Source organism: Microcaecilia unicolor, chromosome 7, assembly GCF_901765095.1.
Source record: "Microcaecilia unicolor chromosome 7, aMicUni1.1, whole genome shotgun sequence".
Taxonomy (NCBI): domain Eukaryota; kingdom Metazoa; phylum Chordata; class Amphibia; order Gymnophiona; family Siphonopidae; genus Microcaecilia; species Microcaecilia unicolor.
In genome coordinates this window covers 476,882-496,708 of record NC_044037.1, presented here as the reverse complement: position 1 = coordinate 496,708, position 19,827 = coordinate 476,882, and the positions used below count along the sequence as shown (strand labels likewise).

The 19,827-nt window shown below is 46.6% G+C and overlaps 1 protein-coding gene across 4 annotated transcripts in view; it reads right to left on the bottom strand.

Annotated features, from left to right (window-relative positions):
* OGT (O-linked N-acetylglucosamine (GlcNAc) transferase) overlaps window positions 1-19,827 on the bottom strand; it is a 257,459-nt gene that overhangs the window by 44,517 nt on the left and 193,115 nt on the right. For all 4 annotated transcript variants that reach the window (XM_030208828.1, XM_030208829.1, XM_030208830.1 and 1 more), the window contains 2 exons: window positions 19,186-19,275; window positions 7,670-7,795 (listed from right to left, as the gene is read on the bottom strand). In XM_030208828.1, coding sequence (XP_030064688.1) covers window positions 7,670-7,795; window positions 19,186-19,275 — 216 coding nt within the window. The remainder of the gene's footprint in view (window positions 1-7,669; window positions 7,796-19,185; window positions 19,276-19,827) is intronic.

Below are 19,827 nucleotides of genomic sequence, written 5' to 3'. Positions count from 1 at the left end.
CAGCTCAATGCAGTCTCTTGGCAGCCATTACCTTTGCTCCCGGTGTCGCTGCTTCCCTCGACGCCGATGCCCTCGGTGCCGATGTCGAAGGGACCGGACTGCTCAGAAAAAAGCTGTTCACACTGAGCCTCTCGAGCCACTTGGGTCCGCTTCTTCATCAACTTGCAGAGCTTACAAGAAGTTGGGAAGTGGTCGGGCACAAGTCACTGAAGACACCACGCGTGAGGGTCGGTGCTCGAGATGGTCCGGTTGCAGCGAGTACAATGCTTGAAGCGCTGGGAGTCTTCAATGACATGGGTGGGAAAATAGCGTCCGCGAAATTAAAGGGCTCAATTGTGCCACTTAAAAAAAGCACAAAAAGAGGGAAAAGACCCAGCCGGAGGGGCCTAAAGGACGGCCGCGACGTAAACTAAGGAAACTTAAAAAGATGAGAAAAAACTAAGAAAATCGATAGGAAACAAAAAAAATTGTTTTTTTTTTTAATTTACTGTAAGAGCAAAGAGAAAAATAAAGAAAAACAGCGGTAAACGCTGAAAATCCGTCTCTTGAACAGTAACTCTATACAGCTGTGAACAACCTGACTGTACAGACGCACGGAAAGAAAACTGATCTCTCCCAGTTTGTGTTGCGTCGGGAAGGTTTTGAGCTTTGAAGTTTCTTTTTTTTTTTTTCCCCTCTGAGAAACCCATAGGCTTAATGAGACCTACTGAAATGAAAGGGAGAGAGACTAGATAAAGGCCTGGCACAGTATTGGCAGGAGCTGCCCAGTTCCAGAGAAATTAGATTAATCTGTAATATAAAGAATGAGCACAGATGCTGAAACAGAGGAGAGCAAGCAAGCTTTAAAGACAACAGTATTCCATACCCCCCTAAATTTTTTTTTACCATTTATTTTATTATTTTTCATATATAAACATATCAAAACATAGAACAATTCTAATACAACCATATTGCTAGGCACATTGCTTGAAACTAATTCCCCATTTCTAGTTCCACTCATTTGGCTTCACAAAAACCCCTCCCACCCTTCCCCTCCCCCCCTCCTGCTTTATCCACTCATTAATGTCCTATATTTACTGTCCCGTATTGTCTCGGGAGGATAACCATTGTTCACAAAGCTTCCAAGTCTTTGATGTTGTACTAGATGACCATTCCGTAATGCTGTAAGTTTGGACATAAGGCAAATATAGTCTAATTTCTGCAGGACTTTCCGAAGGCCCGGCAGTGATGGTGTTTCCAAGCCGCTGCTAACACCAGCTTGCCTGCCACAAACAGCTGTCCAGCAAACTGATGTATTGGGTTTGGAACTCCTTAGGTTTAAAATGTAGCAGACAGTAATCCATCTTCATTGGGTAGGATATCCCCGTGACCTCAGACAGAAATTTCAAAAGCATGGTCCAGTATGTCTGGGCGTGTGTGCAGGCCCACCAGATGTGGGGACATGTCTCCTATACCATCGCACTGTCGCCAGCATGTGGCCTGAACTTCCTCTAAACATCTTTGCAATGCGATGTGGGGTGTAATACCAGCAATATAATATCTTATATCCATTCTCGATCATAGAGCTGGAAATCGAGACTTTAAGCAAAGATTTAATGTTAATTTCCATTGCTGAAAGGTATATGTTTCCCTCAAGGCTTCATTCCATATAGCTAAATAATGTTCTACTGGGTTAGAGTAGAAAAGCAACGCTTCATATAGTCTTGATATACTGCCCTTCTCCCCCTCTCATCATACTCATTTCTATCTTAGTTTCTGATAGACCAAGCTCATCCCTGCCCTTCGTTTTATAAAGTCCTGTACCTGATAATATTGGAAGCTTGCAAAGAGGATAGGACCATGTTCCCTGCAGAGCTCCTCAAACGTTATCGTCTTTACTCTCCTCCCACATTTGGCCTTAGCTGTACACAGACCCATATCTTCCCAGCTACAATAGGCTGTGGTATGCCTTCCTGGCGTAAAGTGCGGAGCAAATCTAAGGTAACATGTGCCGAAAGAACTTGCGCCCTGGGAAAAAACTGTTCTCGCACCCTACTCCAGGTGTGTAAGGGACCACTGCATCAGTGGCGGACATCCCTTGATGAGCTTCATCCAACTCCTGCTAGCCAGCCATGGAATAGCCCTACGTGGGAAGGGACCCACCCAACCCTGCTCCATCTTTATACTTAACTTCTCTGTGTCTGTGAACAAGCCGCTATTGTTCTAAGATGTGCCGCCTGGTAATACAAAGTGATAGAAGGGACCCCCCATCCCTCCCTGCTGTCTTGGCTGGTACATAACTTCTCTTCTAACTCGTGGTGGTCTTTTTTTCCAAATAAATGAGAAGATGTCCCTCTGGAGGCCTCGTAGGAAGCTGTCTGGGATGGAATCGGTAACGCCATAAAAAGATATAATATCCTTGGGAGTACTACCATTTTTACTGCACTTATCCTCCCAACCCAGGATAGCTGAAGACCCTCCCACCTCTGTAAATCTTGTAGCAACCGCTTCGCTATCTCGGGAAAATTAACCTGGAATAGCTCCTTAATATCTCTGGGAATATTAACCCCCAGATATCGGATGTATCGCGGTGCCCATCGGAACGGAGCTGCGTGCTGTAGACAAGATTTTTGTTCAGTAGGAATATTTATGTCAAGCGCTTCAGATTTGTCTAAATTAATCTTAAAACCCGAGACTTTCCCGTACGCATCTAACATCTCCAATATTCTCGGAAAGGAGGTCTCAGGGTCTTTCAGCATTAGCAAGACATCGTCTGCAAAGAGAAGAGTCCGCGTTTCGATTCTACCTAATCGTGGCCCCTTAACCTCTGGGTGTGTCCGAAGCCCAACCGCCAATGGCTCCATTACAATGGCAAAAAGCAGGGGGGATAATGCACATCCCTGCCTTGTTCCTCTATATAAATTAAAGGGCTCTGTCAGTCTGCCATTTATTCTAATGGAGGCCTGAGGAGTTCTATAAATTAGATGGAGCCAATGGAGGAAGCGCCCGGTGAATCCCATTTTATCTAGCACTCCAAACAGGAAGGACCAGCTCACTCTATCAAACGCCTTTTCGGCGTCTAGCGACAGAAGGCATAGTGGAGACTGTGTCCTGTGCATGGTATACCAAATGCAGGGCTCTACGTATGTTATCGAATGTTTGCCTCCCATGCACAAAGCCTGCCTGATCTTCATGGACCAGAAAGGGCAAATGTTTTTGTAGTCGTGTTGCCAGAATCTTTGTGAAGATCTTATAGTCTATCCCTAACAGTGAGATAGGTCTATAAGATCCACAGAGCTGTGGATCCTTCCCTGGTTTGTGGATGACCGTAATATTGGCCAGATTCCAGGTTGGCGGGAGCCCTGAGCTGGCCTCCAAGGAATTAAACACTTGCAATAATAATGGGGCTAGGAGCTTCCCAAATATTTTATAGAATTTGTTAGTGAAGCCATCGGGGCCTGGCGCCTTTCCTGCTGGGAGCTCCTTAATAATATGAATAACCTCTTCCAATTCAATGGGGTGTGATAGCATCTGAGTAGCACTAGTCGCCAGCCTTGGGAGCTCTAGCCCCTCTAGATAGTCTGTTATCTCTGTATGATCTGTCTCCTCGCCCCTAGTGTATAACTTCTCATAGAAGTCTTTAAATGCTAGCTCTATATAATCAGAGTCTGTATGGGTGCCCCCTCCCTCATCTCTTAGGCTCGCAATTATGTTGCAATTCGCTTGCTGTTTAAGCCTGTAAGCCAGAAGACGGCTGGCCTTATTGCCAAATTCGTAGTGGGTCTGTTGGGCCTTCTGAAGACCCTCTGAGATATCCGCCAGCTACAGATCACAAATTTGATTTCCGCAGCCGGCTAATACCATCCAAGCACGTCTGCATGTGTTCCGACCCACCACAATGAAGCTTGGCTTCTTCCTGTTCTAATTGTTTCCGGAGAGTCGCCTCCTTGGACATTCGCTGTTTCCTAATATGTGCCTTCAGCGCTATGAGGTGACCCCGCATGACTGCTTTAAATCCCTCCCAGACTATTATCGGTGAAACTGTCCCATTGTCGTTGAATTGGATATATTCTTTAATATTGTTTTCAATGCTAGCTAAATTAGCTGGATCCTGCAAAAGAGCATCATCTAGACGCCAGCTTTTCTGTCTCCCTCGCGTGCTAGGTAATGTCAACTGCAGCAGAACCGGGGAGTGGTCTGACCAGGTCTTAGGTAAGATCTGCTGTGTCCCCATCAACCCTGCTATCGCTGTTTCTCCTAGCCAGTAATCAATCCGGGAGGATGACTTGTGGACTGTAGAGTAGTATGTATAGCTACGCTCTGTTGGATGTACTTGTCGCCACAGATCTATTAGGTGCCAATGATTGACAAATTCGTGCAATCGTGCTCTATCTCTTCGGCCATACTGTATGCTGCTCGAGGAATTGTCTAAGTGGGACTGTAGGGTAAGGTTAAAGTCTCCCCCCACCATGAGGGAGCCCTCTACATGTTTCTGGAGTAGTAGGTCTATCTCAGAGAAAAAGCCCTCTTGCTGTGTATTCGGTCCATATACGTTTACTACAGTGAAGACCTGTCCCAGTAGTGAAAAAACCACCAGGAGATATCTTCCCCCTCTATCTCTAATCACTTTAAGAATGTTCCAGGGCTTATCCCCCACAAATGCCATCAGTACCCCCTTACTCTTCGTGTTGTCGCCATTGGACGCAAAATATACATTGGGATATTTCTTATGGTGACATAAGTATTCGTGTCTGGGTAATAAGTGGGTTTCCTGCACTAAAACCACATCTGCTCGCAAACGGAGCATTTCTCTACAGGAGTTGTCGCTTTCCTCGGGATATTCAACCCTCTGGCATTAATCAGTATAGGTTAATAGCTGCCATGCATTATCATAATAGGTTTCTCTATTGCCTGCTGGAGTCTGAGTTAGTGTGTTTCTTTGCCTTTTTTCCATTGGTTCCCTCTGATTGATCCTCCCCATAGCTTTCTGATAGGCCTCTTCCCTGTCCCTTTCCCCATGTTTCCCTCCCTTCCCCCCCCCCCCCCCCCTCATTTGAAAGCTGCCCCTGTATATCACTAAGGGCATCCTAGGAAAAAGTATAAGCTGTTCAGTCCATATTCCTGCGAATGCTCTTGTATATTTAAGCAAAGCCCTGTTTCTTTTCAAATTTAACCTTTCTATAAAACTGAGTGACAACTTGACAACATAACTGGTGTTTGCATAGTATTAACAGAACAAAATACATCACCCAATCACTTCTTAAGGTCCATCGTTTTGTATCATTGCCGCTGAGCGGATATATAGGTAGCTTCTGTCTTTTCGCTGATCAAGCAATTGCTCACAAACCGAGGTCTCCCCTTGAAGTGCTTCTCATTCAGGTCACTTTGGCTGCCGATTGTTGGCGTTTTAGACGTCTCTGACCATTGCCTGCTCGTTGCCACTTTGGTGGTATCACCCGGGATGGACCTCGCTTTGCCGCTGCCGTCGGAGTCGATGCCTCCATCTCGACTTCCTCTGGAAGGACTTCTTTCGCCTCTGAAAGTGTTCTTATTTGCTGCATTTTCCCTCTTTGTAAAAATTAATGCAAATGGGTGTCTCCATTTGTACAGGATCCCCAATTCTTGAAGTCGCCTAGTGACTGGTTTGAGTTCCGCTCTATGCTTTAACGTAGTGGCTGCCAAATCTTGATACACTTCAACTGTGTATGTATCCCATTTGAAATTTGGGGTCTGCCGTGCCGCTTTTGCCACCTGCTCCTTCATCTTGAAGTCCCTAAAGCACACTATTATGTCCTTAGGCAGATTGGCTCGTGGAGAGCTGAATGACCGATGGGCTCTCTCAATGAGGATCGAGGTTGGCTCTGTTGCAGTACCTCCAGCTGTTAGTAATTCACTCACTAGCCTTTGTATAGTATCCTCACAGTCTGTATAAGCAGGGGATTCTGGTAGTCCACGAAAACGCAAATTGCATCTGCGGCTACGGTTCTCCAGGTCTTCTATTTTATCAAGGACCTGTTGGTGGGCTAGCTGGCTTTCCGTGGTTTGCTGATCCAAGGCCTCGATTGCATCTGACTGGGCATCAAGCCGATTTTCTGCCTCCTCCAAGCGAGATCCCAGCTCTCTAATTTCACCTTTGAGGTCTGCTCCCATAGTCACCAGCTCGTTGCGCATCGCTTTCAAGTCTGCCCTTATCTCTTGTACCCATTTCTGCCACTCCGGGCCCATCTCTTCTTCAGGCCCCACCTGGTCTGCATTGGTGTTCGTCTCCGAAGGGGATGTTAATTCTGCAAGGTCCGCTGCCCGCGATCGCCCGTTCTGGGCGGTTCGATGGTGCGGCCGCCATTTTATTTTCTCCTCGTGCCAGCGATGTATATGCGAAGCGGGAGTTCACTCTCTCCGCCTCCGTCTGCATCGGGTGTTTATTCCCGCTATGTTGCACTTTCCTCCGCTCGCGGTGAGTAGTGATTTCGCCGCTTTAAACAGGCTTTTTAGCTAATTAATCTCCGCGGATTATACGGAGCTCAGCTAGCATGCAGCCATGCCGTGTCGTCACTTCCTCCCCGAGCTTTGAAGTTTCTTCCGTTTTCTGGGCCATCACGGACGACACTCACATGTAAGAATATTAGAGCCTGCTTGTCCTCGGAGAAACCGATGTTCCCAGAGAGTTGAGCCCCTGGGGTCGGGAAGCCAGCAGGACTTGGATGCACAGAGGGCGGCAGATAGTTCCATGTACAATCAGTGACGGGTCGAAAGACAGGCAAGGTAGTATCCGGGTCCAGGCAATGGTCACGTCAGGCGGCAGGCAAGGCAGTATCCGGGTCCAGGCAAAGGTCACGTCAGGCGGCAGGCAAGGCAGTATCCGGGTCCAGGCAAAGGTCACGTCAGGCGGCAGGCAAGGCAGTATCCGGGTCCAGGCAAAGGTCAGGTCAGGCAGCAGGCAAGGTCAGGCAGCAGGCAAGGCAGTCAGGAAACAAAGCACCAGCTAGGAGGAACAAGTCCAGGAACCTGTTGTTGAGGCAATGAGCATGAGAACAAGCTGACAATAAGTAATGCCTAGAAGACGGAGGGTTCCCCTGATTTTCCCTGGAAGTGCCAAGTGCAACCCCTTAAGGACTGCAAACATTCTTCCCCCATACCACCAGCAATGCAGCTGAAAACAAACGCTGCTCATCCCATGGTGAACGGAAACATCGCGGCTGCCTCAAATTACCCACAGTGCACTGGCAGACATGCCGCTGCCCCATGCCATCCCAACAGCACCCGCTCAAGTTGAGCCCTGGAGGTGAAGAGGAAGGTGAGGGAGGTGAGGCACAGCAGGAGCCATGACAATAGGTAATTGGCCTGTACCCTGATGCTGTGGCTGAAGATATTATTCTGGAGGCTTTCTCCAAAGTATGGCTCAAGGGAGATTGGGGTGACCCTGACCGAGGGCTCTTGTCATGGTTCCTACATTGTTGCATCATCTGAAGTAGGTCACAGGTATTTTCCTTCCAAAGTGCAAGCAGTAACAAAAATCAAGGTAAAGTTTATACGGTCTTGAAGCATTAGCATTGCAAATTTGTACTCTGGAGCACTGGAGACTGTTAGCCAAGTTCTGTAATGTATTAGTTATAGAGGCAGGAGACTCACCCCTACAAGATCACTTTATCTTTAATACACCAACTAATCAATGGTGTAAAAGGCATCTTACCTGAATAGGTGCTGCTCTCAAAGCAAAAAGCTCATTGCGGGCTCCTTTAGTGTAGCCATTCATGTTAACAAGGATGTGGACTCCATCCTGATGAATGCGATCCGCTGCTTTCCCATTACATGGAATCTGCAGTACAATATAGAAAATGGTTACACAATCTCATTGCCCCTTTAAAATTTAGCTTACAGCATACAACACCCAACTTTTGAATTATTCTCGCTTACAAACTTTTCAAATGTGGATGAGTTTCACTTTATCATTGGTTAACCACACTGAAATTAATAACTTTGTGCCACAGTGCATACCTAGGCACCACTGTAATGCAGGAATCTGATATTTCTTGCCAAGTGTATTCAAGCCACAAGTTTAAATTTAAACTAACCTGTTAATTCCCTTTCCTTTGGTCCTGCCAGTCCAGTCCAAACAACTGAGTTGTATACTAACTACCACCACATAAGACAAACAGAAAATAAAAACCTCAGAGCTGATTTTACTCCCCATATAGGGAGAGCTGGTGCTGCCTTCCTTATGTCAGTATTTTTTTTTCACTTTATTTTTAACCCTACATTAAACTCTCTTCAATATAAGTATTTCAAGGCTAAGAATCCAAGATTTAAAAAAAAAAAAAAAAACCCTCTCTCCTCACTAATGCAGAGATGAGATATGGACTCAAACCTAAAGTGAAAATCCCCAATAACTTCAGAATGGGTGGGTTCTGAACTGTACCAGTATGACTAAGGAAAGGAAATTATTTTAAATTTGCCTTACTTATCATTCATGCCAGACCAGTGAGAAATACCCACACCTCACCTAGAATAGGTGGACGGTAGGTCAGATAGCTCTCAGGATTCTTCTGTCCAAGGTAGACACCCTTCTGGTCTGAATACCCAGGCTTAGGTGCTTAGATTTGGATACTGTCATGCCAATTTTGTCTGAAAAGAGATTTTGGACTCTGCATCCTCAAGTGATTCACTGGAACAAATGGTCCATGGGCCGAGTCTACAGGTTATACTCTGCTCCAGATAGAAGCCTATGGCTTCCTTGCCGTCTAATGTATGAAGTACGCATTCACCAGGATGGGCATGTGGCTTCGAGAAAAATATTGGCAGAACAACTAACTGGTTAAGATGGAACTCTGACACTACCTTAGAACTTAAGGTGCATGCAGAGAGCTACTCTGCTGTGATGAAACAGTATAAGGTGGATTAGCTACCAGGTCTTGAAGCTCATCAACTCTGTGTAAGCTGAAGTGACTGCCACCAGAAACACCTCCTACACAGAAATGGTAAGCTCTAACTGCATTGAGATGAACCCTGACAGCTGGTTTTCAAACCAGACTGAGGGCCCGATGCACAAAAGCTTACCGTGCTGGCAAAGTTTGCTTTAAACTGCTTGAAGCCAGTCTAAAGCAAACATCATTTAGTGAGTTTGGAATAAAGTACCTTTTAAAGATATCACCAAAACAGGGAAGATAAGGTATCTGGACAGTACATAAGTACATAAGTAATGCCATACTGGGAAAAGACCAAGGGTCCATCGAGCCCAGCATCTTGTCCACGACAGCGGCCAATCCAGGCCAAGGGCACCTGGCAAGCTTCCCAAACGTACAAACATTCTATACATGTTATTCCTGGAATTTTGGATTTTTCCAAGTCCGTTTAGTAGCGGTTTATGGACTTGTCCTTTAGGAAACCGTCCAACCCCTTTTTAAACTCTGCTAAGCTAACCGCCTTCACCACATTTTCCGGCAATGAATTCCAGAGTTTAATTACACGTTGGGTGAAGAAAAATTTCTCCGATTTGTTTTAAACTTACTACACTGTAGTTTAATCGCATGCCCCCTAGTCCTAGTATTTTTGGAAAGCGTGAACAGACGCTTCACATCCACCTGTTCCACTCCACTCATTATTTTATATACCTCTATCATGTCTCCCCTCAGCCGTCTCTTCTCCAAGCTGAATAGCCCTAGCCTCCTTAGTCTTTCTTCATAGGGAAGTCGTCCATCCCCGCTATCATTTTAGTCGCCCTTCGCTGCATCTTTTCCAATTCTACTATATCTTTCTTGAGATGTGGCGACCAAAATTGAACACAATACTCAAGGTGCGGTCGCACCATGGAGCGATACAACGGCATTATAACATCCTCACACCTGTTTTCCATACCTTTCTTAATAATACCCAACATTCTATTCGCTTTCCTAGCCGCAGCAGCACACTGAGCAGAAGGTTTCAGTGTGTTATCGACGACGACACCCAGATCCCTTTCTTGGTCCGTAACTCCTAACGTGGAACCTTGCATGACGTAGCTATAATTCGGGTTCTTTTTTCCCACATGCATCACCTTGTACTTGCTCACATTAAACGTCACCTGCCATTTAGCCGCCCAGTCTCCCAGTCTCGTAAGGTCCTCTTGTAATTTTTCACAATCCTGTCGCGAGTTAACGACTTTGAATAACTTTGTGTCATCAGCAAATTTAATTACCTCGCTAGTTACTCCCGTCTCTAAATCATTTATAAATATATTAAAAAGCAGTGGTCCTAGCACAGACCCCTGAGGAACCCCACTAACTACCCTTCTCCATTGTGAATACTGCCCATTTAACCCCACTCTCTGTTTCCTATCCTTTAACCAGTTTTTAATCCACAATCGGACATTTCCTCCAGTGAGCATGCAAGAGACCGTAGTAGATCAGGCATCTCTGAGACCTGGTGGAAGGAGGATAAAAAGTGGGGCACTGTCATACCGGGGTGCAAATTATATCGTACTGATAGGGTGGATCAAATTGGTGGATGGGTACCACTGTATGTTAAGGAGGGCCTTGAATCAAATAGTTTGAAAATTCTGCAGGAAACAACACACTACCGTCCGCCTGGCTAGGATGAACAGACAGATGCAAAATGTTAAAGGAAATTAGGGACGCAAACAAACTGGGCAACACAACAACAATGGGTGATTTCAACTACCCCAGCACTGACTGGGTAAATGTAACATTGGGGCACGCTAGGGAGGTAAAATTCCTTGATGAAATCAAGGACTGCTTTATGGAACAGCTGGTACAGGAGCTGACGAGAGAAGGAAAAATTCTAGACCTAGTCCTTAATGGAGCGCATGATCTGGTGTGGGAGATAATGGTGCTGGGGCCGCTTGATAACAGTGATCATAATATGATCGGATTTGATATTAGCTTTGAAGTATACATAGGAAATCAAATACGTTAGCATTTAACTACCTTTTTGATGCAGCTTTTAACTCCTAACCCTTATCCACTTGTTCATATGCGCCCTGGCCCATGGTACAACCTCTATTGTCGCTGCCATGAGGCCCAGAACCCGAAGGTACATTCGAACCATCGGACTCAACGGACATTAACAGCTGAACCGGCTGCTGAAGAGAGACGATTCGAGAATCCGGCAGAAAAACACGACCCACTGCCGTGTCGAACCACACTCCCAAGTACTCCAGACTCTGCGATGGGATCAACTGACTTTTGACTACATTCACTACCCATCCGAGCGATTCCACAAACGCGACCACCTGAGCCGTCGCCGCCACACTGTGAGCCCGAGACTTCGCCCGGATCAACCAGTCGTCCAGATATGGATGCACCAGAATTCCCTGCCTCTGCAAAGCCGCTGCTACCACCACCATTATCTTGGAGAAGGTGCGTGGAGCCGTTGCCAGACCAAAAGGCAGGGCACAGAACTGAAAGTGCCTCCCTAAAACAGCAAAACGAAAGAAACGCTGATGAGCCTCTTGAATCGGCACGTGCAGATACGCTTCCGTGAGATCCAGTGATGTGAGAAATTCTCCCTGACGAACAGCCACTATGACCGAGCGCAGAGTCTCCATGCGGAAGGATGGCACCTTGAGCACCCCATTGACCCTCTTCAGATCTAAAATAGGTTGAAACTGGTCCTCCTTCGGCACCACAAAGTAAATGGAATAACAACCCATTCCCAGCTCGTGCCGAGGAACGGGTACCACAGCTCCCAATTGGATTAAGCGACCCAGAGTCTCTTGAATAGCCTTTAACTTGACTCGAGAGTGACCAGGAGAGGGAAGAAACAGATCCGGCAGCAGGTGCTCAAACTCAAGCGCATAACCGTCGCAAATGACCTCCAGCACCCACTGATCTGAAGTAATTTGGGTCCACCCCTGATAAAACAGACAAAGTCGCGCCCCGACCTTCACCAGAGGCTGGACCCGCACACCTTCATAAGGAGGACTTATTACCATTTCCGGCACCTTCGGAGGAGTCCCAACCTCCTCGACAACCCCCTCGAAAGGACTGCAACCGCTGGAAAAACCGGCTTTTAGAAGGAGACACAAATCTGCACGGCCTGTACCGCCTCGCGTCCTTAAACCAACCTCTAGCCGAACCACCTCGATTAGCCGCCTTAGGCCATAACTCCGGCAACCGTGAGACCTTGGTATCCCCAAGACCACTCATCAGCTTATCCAAGTCCTCTACAAACGACATAGAACCTTTGAAAGGTAGAGAACACAACTTTGCTTTAGAGGCCGCATCTGCCACCCAGCCCCTAAGCCAAAGAGCCCTGTGAGTCATCACCGCCAGAGCCATATTCTTAGTCGAAGGCCTTAGCAAATCATAAAGGGTGTCTGCCAAAAACGAAGACCCCATCTCAAATTTGGCCAGGTCCTGAACCAAACCAGTACCATCTAACGCAGGCTCATCCAAGAGCTTCTCCGCCCAACCGAAACAAGCTCTGGCTACCAAGCCCCCACACACAGAGGCTTGCAAGGCCAAAGCCGACAAATCAAAGCTGCGCTTCAGAAAGGACTCTAGCTTCCTATCCTGAGGATCCCGTAAGACTGTACCGCCATCCACCGGAATGGCCGTAGCCTTAGTAACCGCCGTAACCACCGCATCCACAGTATGTGGTTTCAGCAGGGCCAAATCTTCCGGAGGCAAGGGATACAGCCGCGCCATAGTCCTAGACACCTTACAAGCAGCCTCCACCACAGACCATTCCTGAAAAACCATGTCCCTAATGTCTGAATTCATGGGAAAGGAACGGGAGGCTCTCTGAATCCCCTTAACCAAGGGATCTACCTGGGGTCCCTCCGCAGAGGGATTGGCCGCCGGAGCAAACTTCAAAGTAGAGATCACCTGATCAATGAGCTGTAACAACTCCTCCTTATGAAAAATGCGAACCACTGAAGAATATTCCTCAGGCCTTAGCCCATCCTGATCCAGGGAAGGCTGGTTCCAGGGGTGGTTGTAGGCCACCTATATGGATCGTTGCCGTTGTCGGAGACCTCAAAGACAAGTAGGGTAAGATGGCCGACAAGTCAGGAGCTCCGGAACGAGCGAGCTCCGAGAGCCCGAGGAGGAGGGCCTGCCTGAGCCATCCAGGACCCCCCAGAATTGAACCGGAGCTAAAGGTGAGCCGAATGGAGAAACACCAATAGACCGGGAGGATCGCTGGGCTCGAGCCCGAGCGGGTGATCTAGGATGAGCCGTGGCCGTCGGCCTGCCTCGTGGTTGCGGCGAGTCTAAACCACGAGTGGCTTCTGCGGGTCAGGCCACCCTGGTCCAAGTCGAAGTGCTGAACCCGACGGGCAAGGAACCAGTGAACTGGGAGAATCTAGCTGAGACTCCAGCCCGAGAAATTTCGGAGAGCCGCAGCCGTCGGCCCATATGTGGATACGGCGGGCCCGATCGGGCGAGGCCTAGCCGTGCCGAGATTGACTGACCTTACCAAGCTAACGACCTCGCAGAAGTCCGCTGCGAGTCCGACCACTCGGATCCACGCCGGAGGGCTGGAAAGGGGCCCTTGGAGATTGCGCGCACCCGGAAGGAGCGCGACGTGAAGAGACGCCGAATTGAACCGAAGTGGAGGGAACGTTGCATGGTCGGCCACACAGGATCGCGGGCTCGAGACAGACGGGAACTGCCGGAGGACCACCCAGACGCGGCGCTCCAATACGGGAGAACTCGAGATAAGTGCTCTACCTAAACGGCTGCTGATGAGCGATAGACTGCTGCTGCCGCTGAAGATTGCTGCTGAAGAGACCCTACTCGGGCACTGCTTCAGAGACCTAGAGCACACTGCAGTCTGTCTGTTATATCTAGTTACCTGTTTGCATGCTCGCTCGGCCTGAATGCCATGTAGGATCACAATGATAGGTGAAGTCCACTTTCTTATTTATCTAATCTCTGACCAGTATCACAGCTCTGCTCTCTAATCGTAGGACACTGCTCTATTTTGTGGGGCACTACTGCAGTGACCCAGAGCACACTTGCAATTGATCTATCCATGTCTATATGACGTCTAGCATCCTTGCTCTGCCTGATCTAAACATCACTATATGTCCATTGCATGCCCATGCTGTACTAACTAGTGCTGCAGCAAAACAAGAACTAGCTTGATCTGCCTAAGGACATTGATCATAATACAAAAGACTGTTTGTTTAATCGCTAGATCTGCTTGCTACTCTGCCTGAGTGTAAAGTAAGCTCATATTGTTAGTCACTGTTCTATCTTTACATGTCTCAATTGCACTGCTTTAGCATCTACTTATAATTGTTTCTAAATGTATTGCCTTTATGCCTGATTATAACTGTCTCTAAGTGCATTGCATTATAAATATGAATACCAACAAACTACCTCATTACCATAATTTACCACGCATGGGCCACCCCCAACATCAACAACACCCAACCACAACTCACCAACTCTATGTACAACCCAACAATAACTCACCAGACCAAAAACACAATAACCAACCGAAAGGAAACCCCCCCCCCCCACATACGAACACCACCAACAGAAAGAGAAAAAAAGAAAAAAACAATAACGACAAATTCAACCGCCGAGAAAACAGACAATTATTAAAGATAAAAACATCTAACCTCCCTACAGAACCATACCACTCAATCCGAATAGGATACATCAACGCGAGATCAGCAGTAAGCAACTCCGTAGACATACTAGACTGGATCACCACAGATAATCTAGACCTTTTATTCATCACGGAAACATGGTTCCACAGCCCAACAGACCCCGCCATCATAGAGACATGCCCACCAGAATACAAAATCACCCACTGGACAAGAAATGGAAAAAGAGGTGGCGGAATAGCCATAATTTATAAATCCGAATTCACCATCACAACCACTGGCGAATCCACCTCACCACAACTCGAAATTGCATCGACAAAAATCAATCATCCAAACCTACAAGGACACCTCAGTGCAATCCTATTCTACAGACCACCAGGAAAATGGAAAGACTCCCAAACGCAACTCATGGACTTTATCTCGAGTACATGTGTCTCTGCATCAAACATCCTCATAATAGGAGATATCAACCTACACCTCGAAGACGACACCTCAACAGGCACACAAGAATGCAAAGAATTCTTAAAACTTTGGGATTTACACACACCCAATACTCAGCCAACGCACGCTAAGGGACACACACTAGATATCATCACACACAAATTCGACTCAGACTCAACTCTCCAACTTACAGACACAAGATGGACACCCGTACTATGGACAGACCACCACAAAGCACATGTCTCCCTCCACTGGCAAAAAATGCACAAAAACGCAATCAACAAACGAACAACATACACCACAAGAGAAAAAATAGACCCCACAACATTCTGGCAGCAGGTCTACCAAAATGAATGGTCAACAAATACAGACACCATCCAATTCCTCCAAGAATGGGACGACATATGCAAAACATTGGACACAATTGCCCCAATCCAAACTAGAACATCATGCAGGAAAAAATCAAATCCATGGTTCACCGAAGAGCTGAAAAAACTCAAAACACAAGTCAGACAGCTAGAACGCGCATGGAACATAAAGAAAGATGAACACACACTAAATGCCTGGAAATCACTTCGGAGGAAATACAAATATACCATAAAACAGACGAAAAGACTACACTACAAAACAATAATTGGATCAAACTATAAAGACACACACAAACTCTTCTACCTTGTAAATAAATTGCTAGACACCACACCAGTTACAAACAATAGTAAAGATACACCAGGGGACGACGACCTTGCGAAATACTTCAAGGAAAAAATTATACAATTACGACTCAAAATACCCACCAGCACTACTGAATACGCCACACTCGTAAACTGTCTAGACCCAAAAGACGGAATATACCCAGCAGACAGGATCTGGACTGAATTCGAACCACTGTCAGAGGACCTCATCTCTAAAACGCTCAAAAGATTCGCCAAATCCCATTGCAAACTAGATATCTGCCCAAACAACCTCATGAAATCAGCTCCTCAACAATTCATAATAGACCTAACGAACCATGTGAATTTCATGCTACAAAACGGACTTTTCCCAAAGGAAAAAGGAAAAATTTTACTCACCCCAATACCCAAAGACACAAAGAAAAACGCAAGCGAAATAACAAATTACAGACCAGTAGCATCTATTCCACTAATAACCAAAATAACCGAAGGGATGGTAACAAAACAACTCACAAATTATCTCAACAAGTTCTCAATATTGCATGATGCCCAATCAGGATTCCGGTCAAATCACAGCACAGAAACAGTACTAATCACCCTTATGAACAAATTCAAACAAATGATTGCTACAGGCACCAACATACTCCTCCTACAATTTGACATGTCAAGTGCCTTTGATATGGTTGACCACGGAATTCTATTACACATACTTGAATATTTTGGCATTGGAGGCAAGTCCTAAACTGGTTTAAGGGATTCCTAACCTTGCGCTCATACCAAGTCACATCAAATTCAACAACATCTACTGCATGGACACCGGAATGTGGAGTACCGCAGGGATCCCCCCCTCTCACCAACTATCTTCAACCTAATGATGATCCCCTTGGCAAAACTACTATCAAATCATAACCTTCACCCTTACATATACGCAGATGATGTAACGATATATATTCCTTTCAAACAAGACATTAACGAAATCTCCAACGAAACCAACCAAAGTCTACACATCATGAATACTTGGGCAGATGCATTCTGACTGAAACTGAATGCAGAAAAAACTCAATGCCTCATACTCGCCTCCCAATACAACACGAAAAAAAGTTACCGCTATCAGCACACCTAAACTACAACTGCCAATCTCCGAAACGTTAAAAATCCTTGGCGTCACTATCGACCACCACCTAACACTTGAGACTCATGCAAACAACACAACCAAAAAGATGTTCTACTCCATGTGGAAACTGAAAAGAATAAGACCATTCTTTCCAAGATCTGTCTTCTGCAACCTAGTGCAATCACTCGTACTCAGTCATCTAGACTACTGTAACTCACTATACGCAGGCTGCAAAGAACAAATACTGAGGAAACTTCAAACAGCTCAGAATACAGCAGCCAGACTCATCATCAGAAAACTAAAATACGAAAGTGCAAAACCCTTACGTGAGAAACTGCACTGGCTCCCACTCAAGGAACGTATCACCTTTAAAGTATGCACCTTAGTCCACAAAATCATCCACGGTGAAGCCCCTGCATACATGTCTGACTTAATAGACCTGCCACCCAGAAACGCTAAAAAATCATCCCGAACTTTCCTCAATCTCCACTTCCCTAACTGCAAAGGCATAAACTACAAAGTACTGCACTAGTCAACCTTCTCTTATATGAGAGCACGCAACTCTATAATACACTACCACGCAACCTGAAAACGATCTACGAACTAACGAACTTCCGCAAACGATTAAAGACTTATCTCTTCGAGAAAATTTACTGCAAGGATCAAAACATATGAAGTCCACACACACTAACAGAAATGCATCAACACACTCTCTTCTGAATTCTCCTACTCGTATCTTCACCACAATTAATACTCCACCCACTTATAAAATTGCTATACCTTAAGGTTGTCGTGCTATTGTTCTATCGCCCTATCCTTTCCCCATTGTAACATTCCACTGTTTATACGCTCTAAATGTTGTTTTGACTTGACTTTGTCTTCCCATAACTCCTCATAATGTAACCCATAATTGTACTGTAACACATTGTATTTCCATCATTCACAATGTATTGTAAGCCACACTGAGCCCGCAAATAGGTGGGAATATGTGGGATACAAATGCAATAAATAAATAAATAATCCTAAGACACATCTAAGAGATCCTCCTCTCCTGGGTCACTCCAAACGTCCGACCCAGGCAGAGAAAGTATCTCCATAGGCTCCAAAATATCCACCCGTGGGCGCTAACTCCCACTGAGCTAGCAGCCTCCAGGGAACAAACAGCCTGAGAGGGGCCAGTTCTCCAGGCATTATACAGAGACCAAACAAACTCAGGGGGGAAGCCAGACTCCCGACGCTGCTGAAGCACCAACAACACTTCCCGCAGTCTCCGCGATGGACCCCCCTCGCTCCCGAGGCGGCAGGTCCATCGCGTGATCCGTGGCTAAACTAGGCGCGCTTCCAGCCACACACGGGTCCCCCTGGCGCAAGTACGGAATGCTTCCCGCCAAAAACGTCTCCATCGAGGCCGACCCGGGACGCGCAGCACGGTGGCCCGGAATGTGCGGTCAAAACGCCGCCCAACACCTCCGCCAACTCAGGGGAAAGCACAGGGGGCAAGAGCGCTGACTAAGTAGGCTCCCCACAAAATTACATTGGCCACCTTTTACTTCAACGCCGTGCTTCGCGCAAAACCAACACCTCACCGGCTTAGACATAATGGCCGCGAACACAATAAAAACAAACAGTTGCTTTGTGCTCTGACAGACTACTAGGCAAAACTGCCTAAGGCAAGAACACCCTTGAAGACGTTTTATCTCTGGACTGTCACAAGAGAGCGGAGTGGCCTAGTGGTTAAGGTGGTGGACTTTGGGAACTGAGGAACTGAGTTTGATTCCCACTTCAGGCACAGGCAGCTCCTTGTGACTCTGGGCAAGTCACTTAACCCTCCATTGCCCCATGTAAGCCGCACTGAGCCTGCCATGAGTGAGAAAGCGCGGGGTACAAATGTAACAAAAATAAGAATGGCCAAAATAGCCGCCTTTTAAAAAAGTTTTTTTTAAACCTCGTTGCTGATGCCTACTACTACACGGCTCAAGGGTACAGAACGAGGTCTGTAGCCGAGGTCAAGCAGTCCTCCAGAGGAAGAGCACAGAGGGAGGGACCCGGCCACCCGGGTGTGACACCCCACAGGGAATAAGAAGCCCTTTAGGACTTACACCCTGTAATAGAGATCCAGTGTGGGTTCTCTAACATTTACAACCCAACCTAGAAACCCCAAACGGGCCTACCAGACTGAGTACACTGCACAGGCTGCACACATCTACCCTCTGCTGAGACTGAGAAAATACTGGGTTGTAGAAGGTCTGCACAGGCTACTTGTATAAGAAGTTTAGTGTTCTCAGTCTCCCTCTGCTGGTAGGAGTGCGTAACCCAAGTGTCTTGAATGGTATGCAGGATTGCTGAGGAACAAGAGTTTCAGCTGGCTGAGCCACAAAACGTTCTTTTCAATTAAAACAACAAAAAACAAAAAATCCCCACCTTACCTGAGACAAGTCAATGAAATGATTTGCTTCGCCCATAACCTTTACACGGAAGTTAGTTCCATCATCAGGACTGAGGGCATAACAGAAAACCTGGAACAAACAATAATGTATGAAAGGCTTCTAATTCTTCTGCAGTCACTTCAATATAACCAATACTTTCAAACAAGAAAAAAAATATATCTGTGTAACATGAAGTTAAAGCATTCTTCTGTCCCACCAAACAGATCTCTTTGGCTGGTGGGGTCTGGCGTCCCTGCCAGCCATTAAAGCATTGAGGGCCCGAGCTGAAGCTAAAAGAGCCCAGGCCCCTCAGTCCCCCCTTCCCAAGGCTACACCACTGCTGTAAAAAGCCCCCATTGATTGGGTTGAGGACTGGGGAGTGGGTTGAGAACCCCTGATAAGGAGTAAACATTTAGGGGTCAATATTCAAAGAAATTAACTGAGCAGGAGAGGTTCCTGCCTGGTTAAATCGTCTAGCAGGGCTATCCAGGGATGTACAAATAGGTACATAGAAAAGTGTGGCTGACCTAATCTTTACTTATTTCTGCAGAGGAGGAAACCAAAAGACTGGGGGGGGGGGGGGGGAGGGGGGGAGGGGGGGGACCCTCCGTGAAATCAAACTAGGTAAGACATATTTTCTAT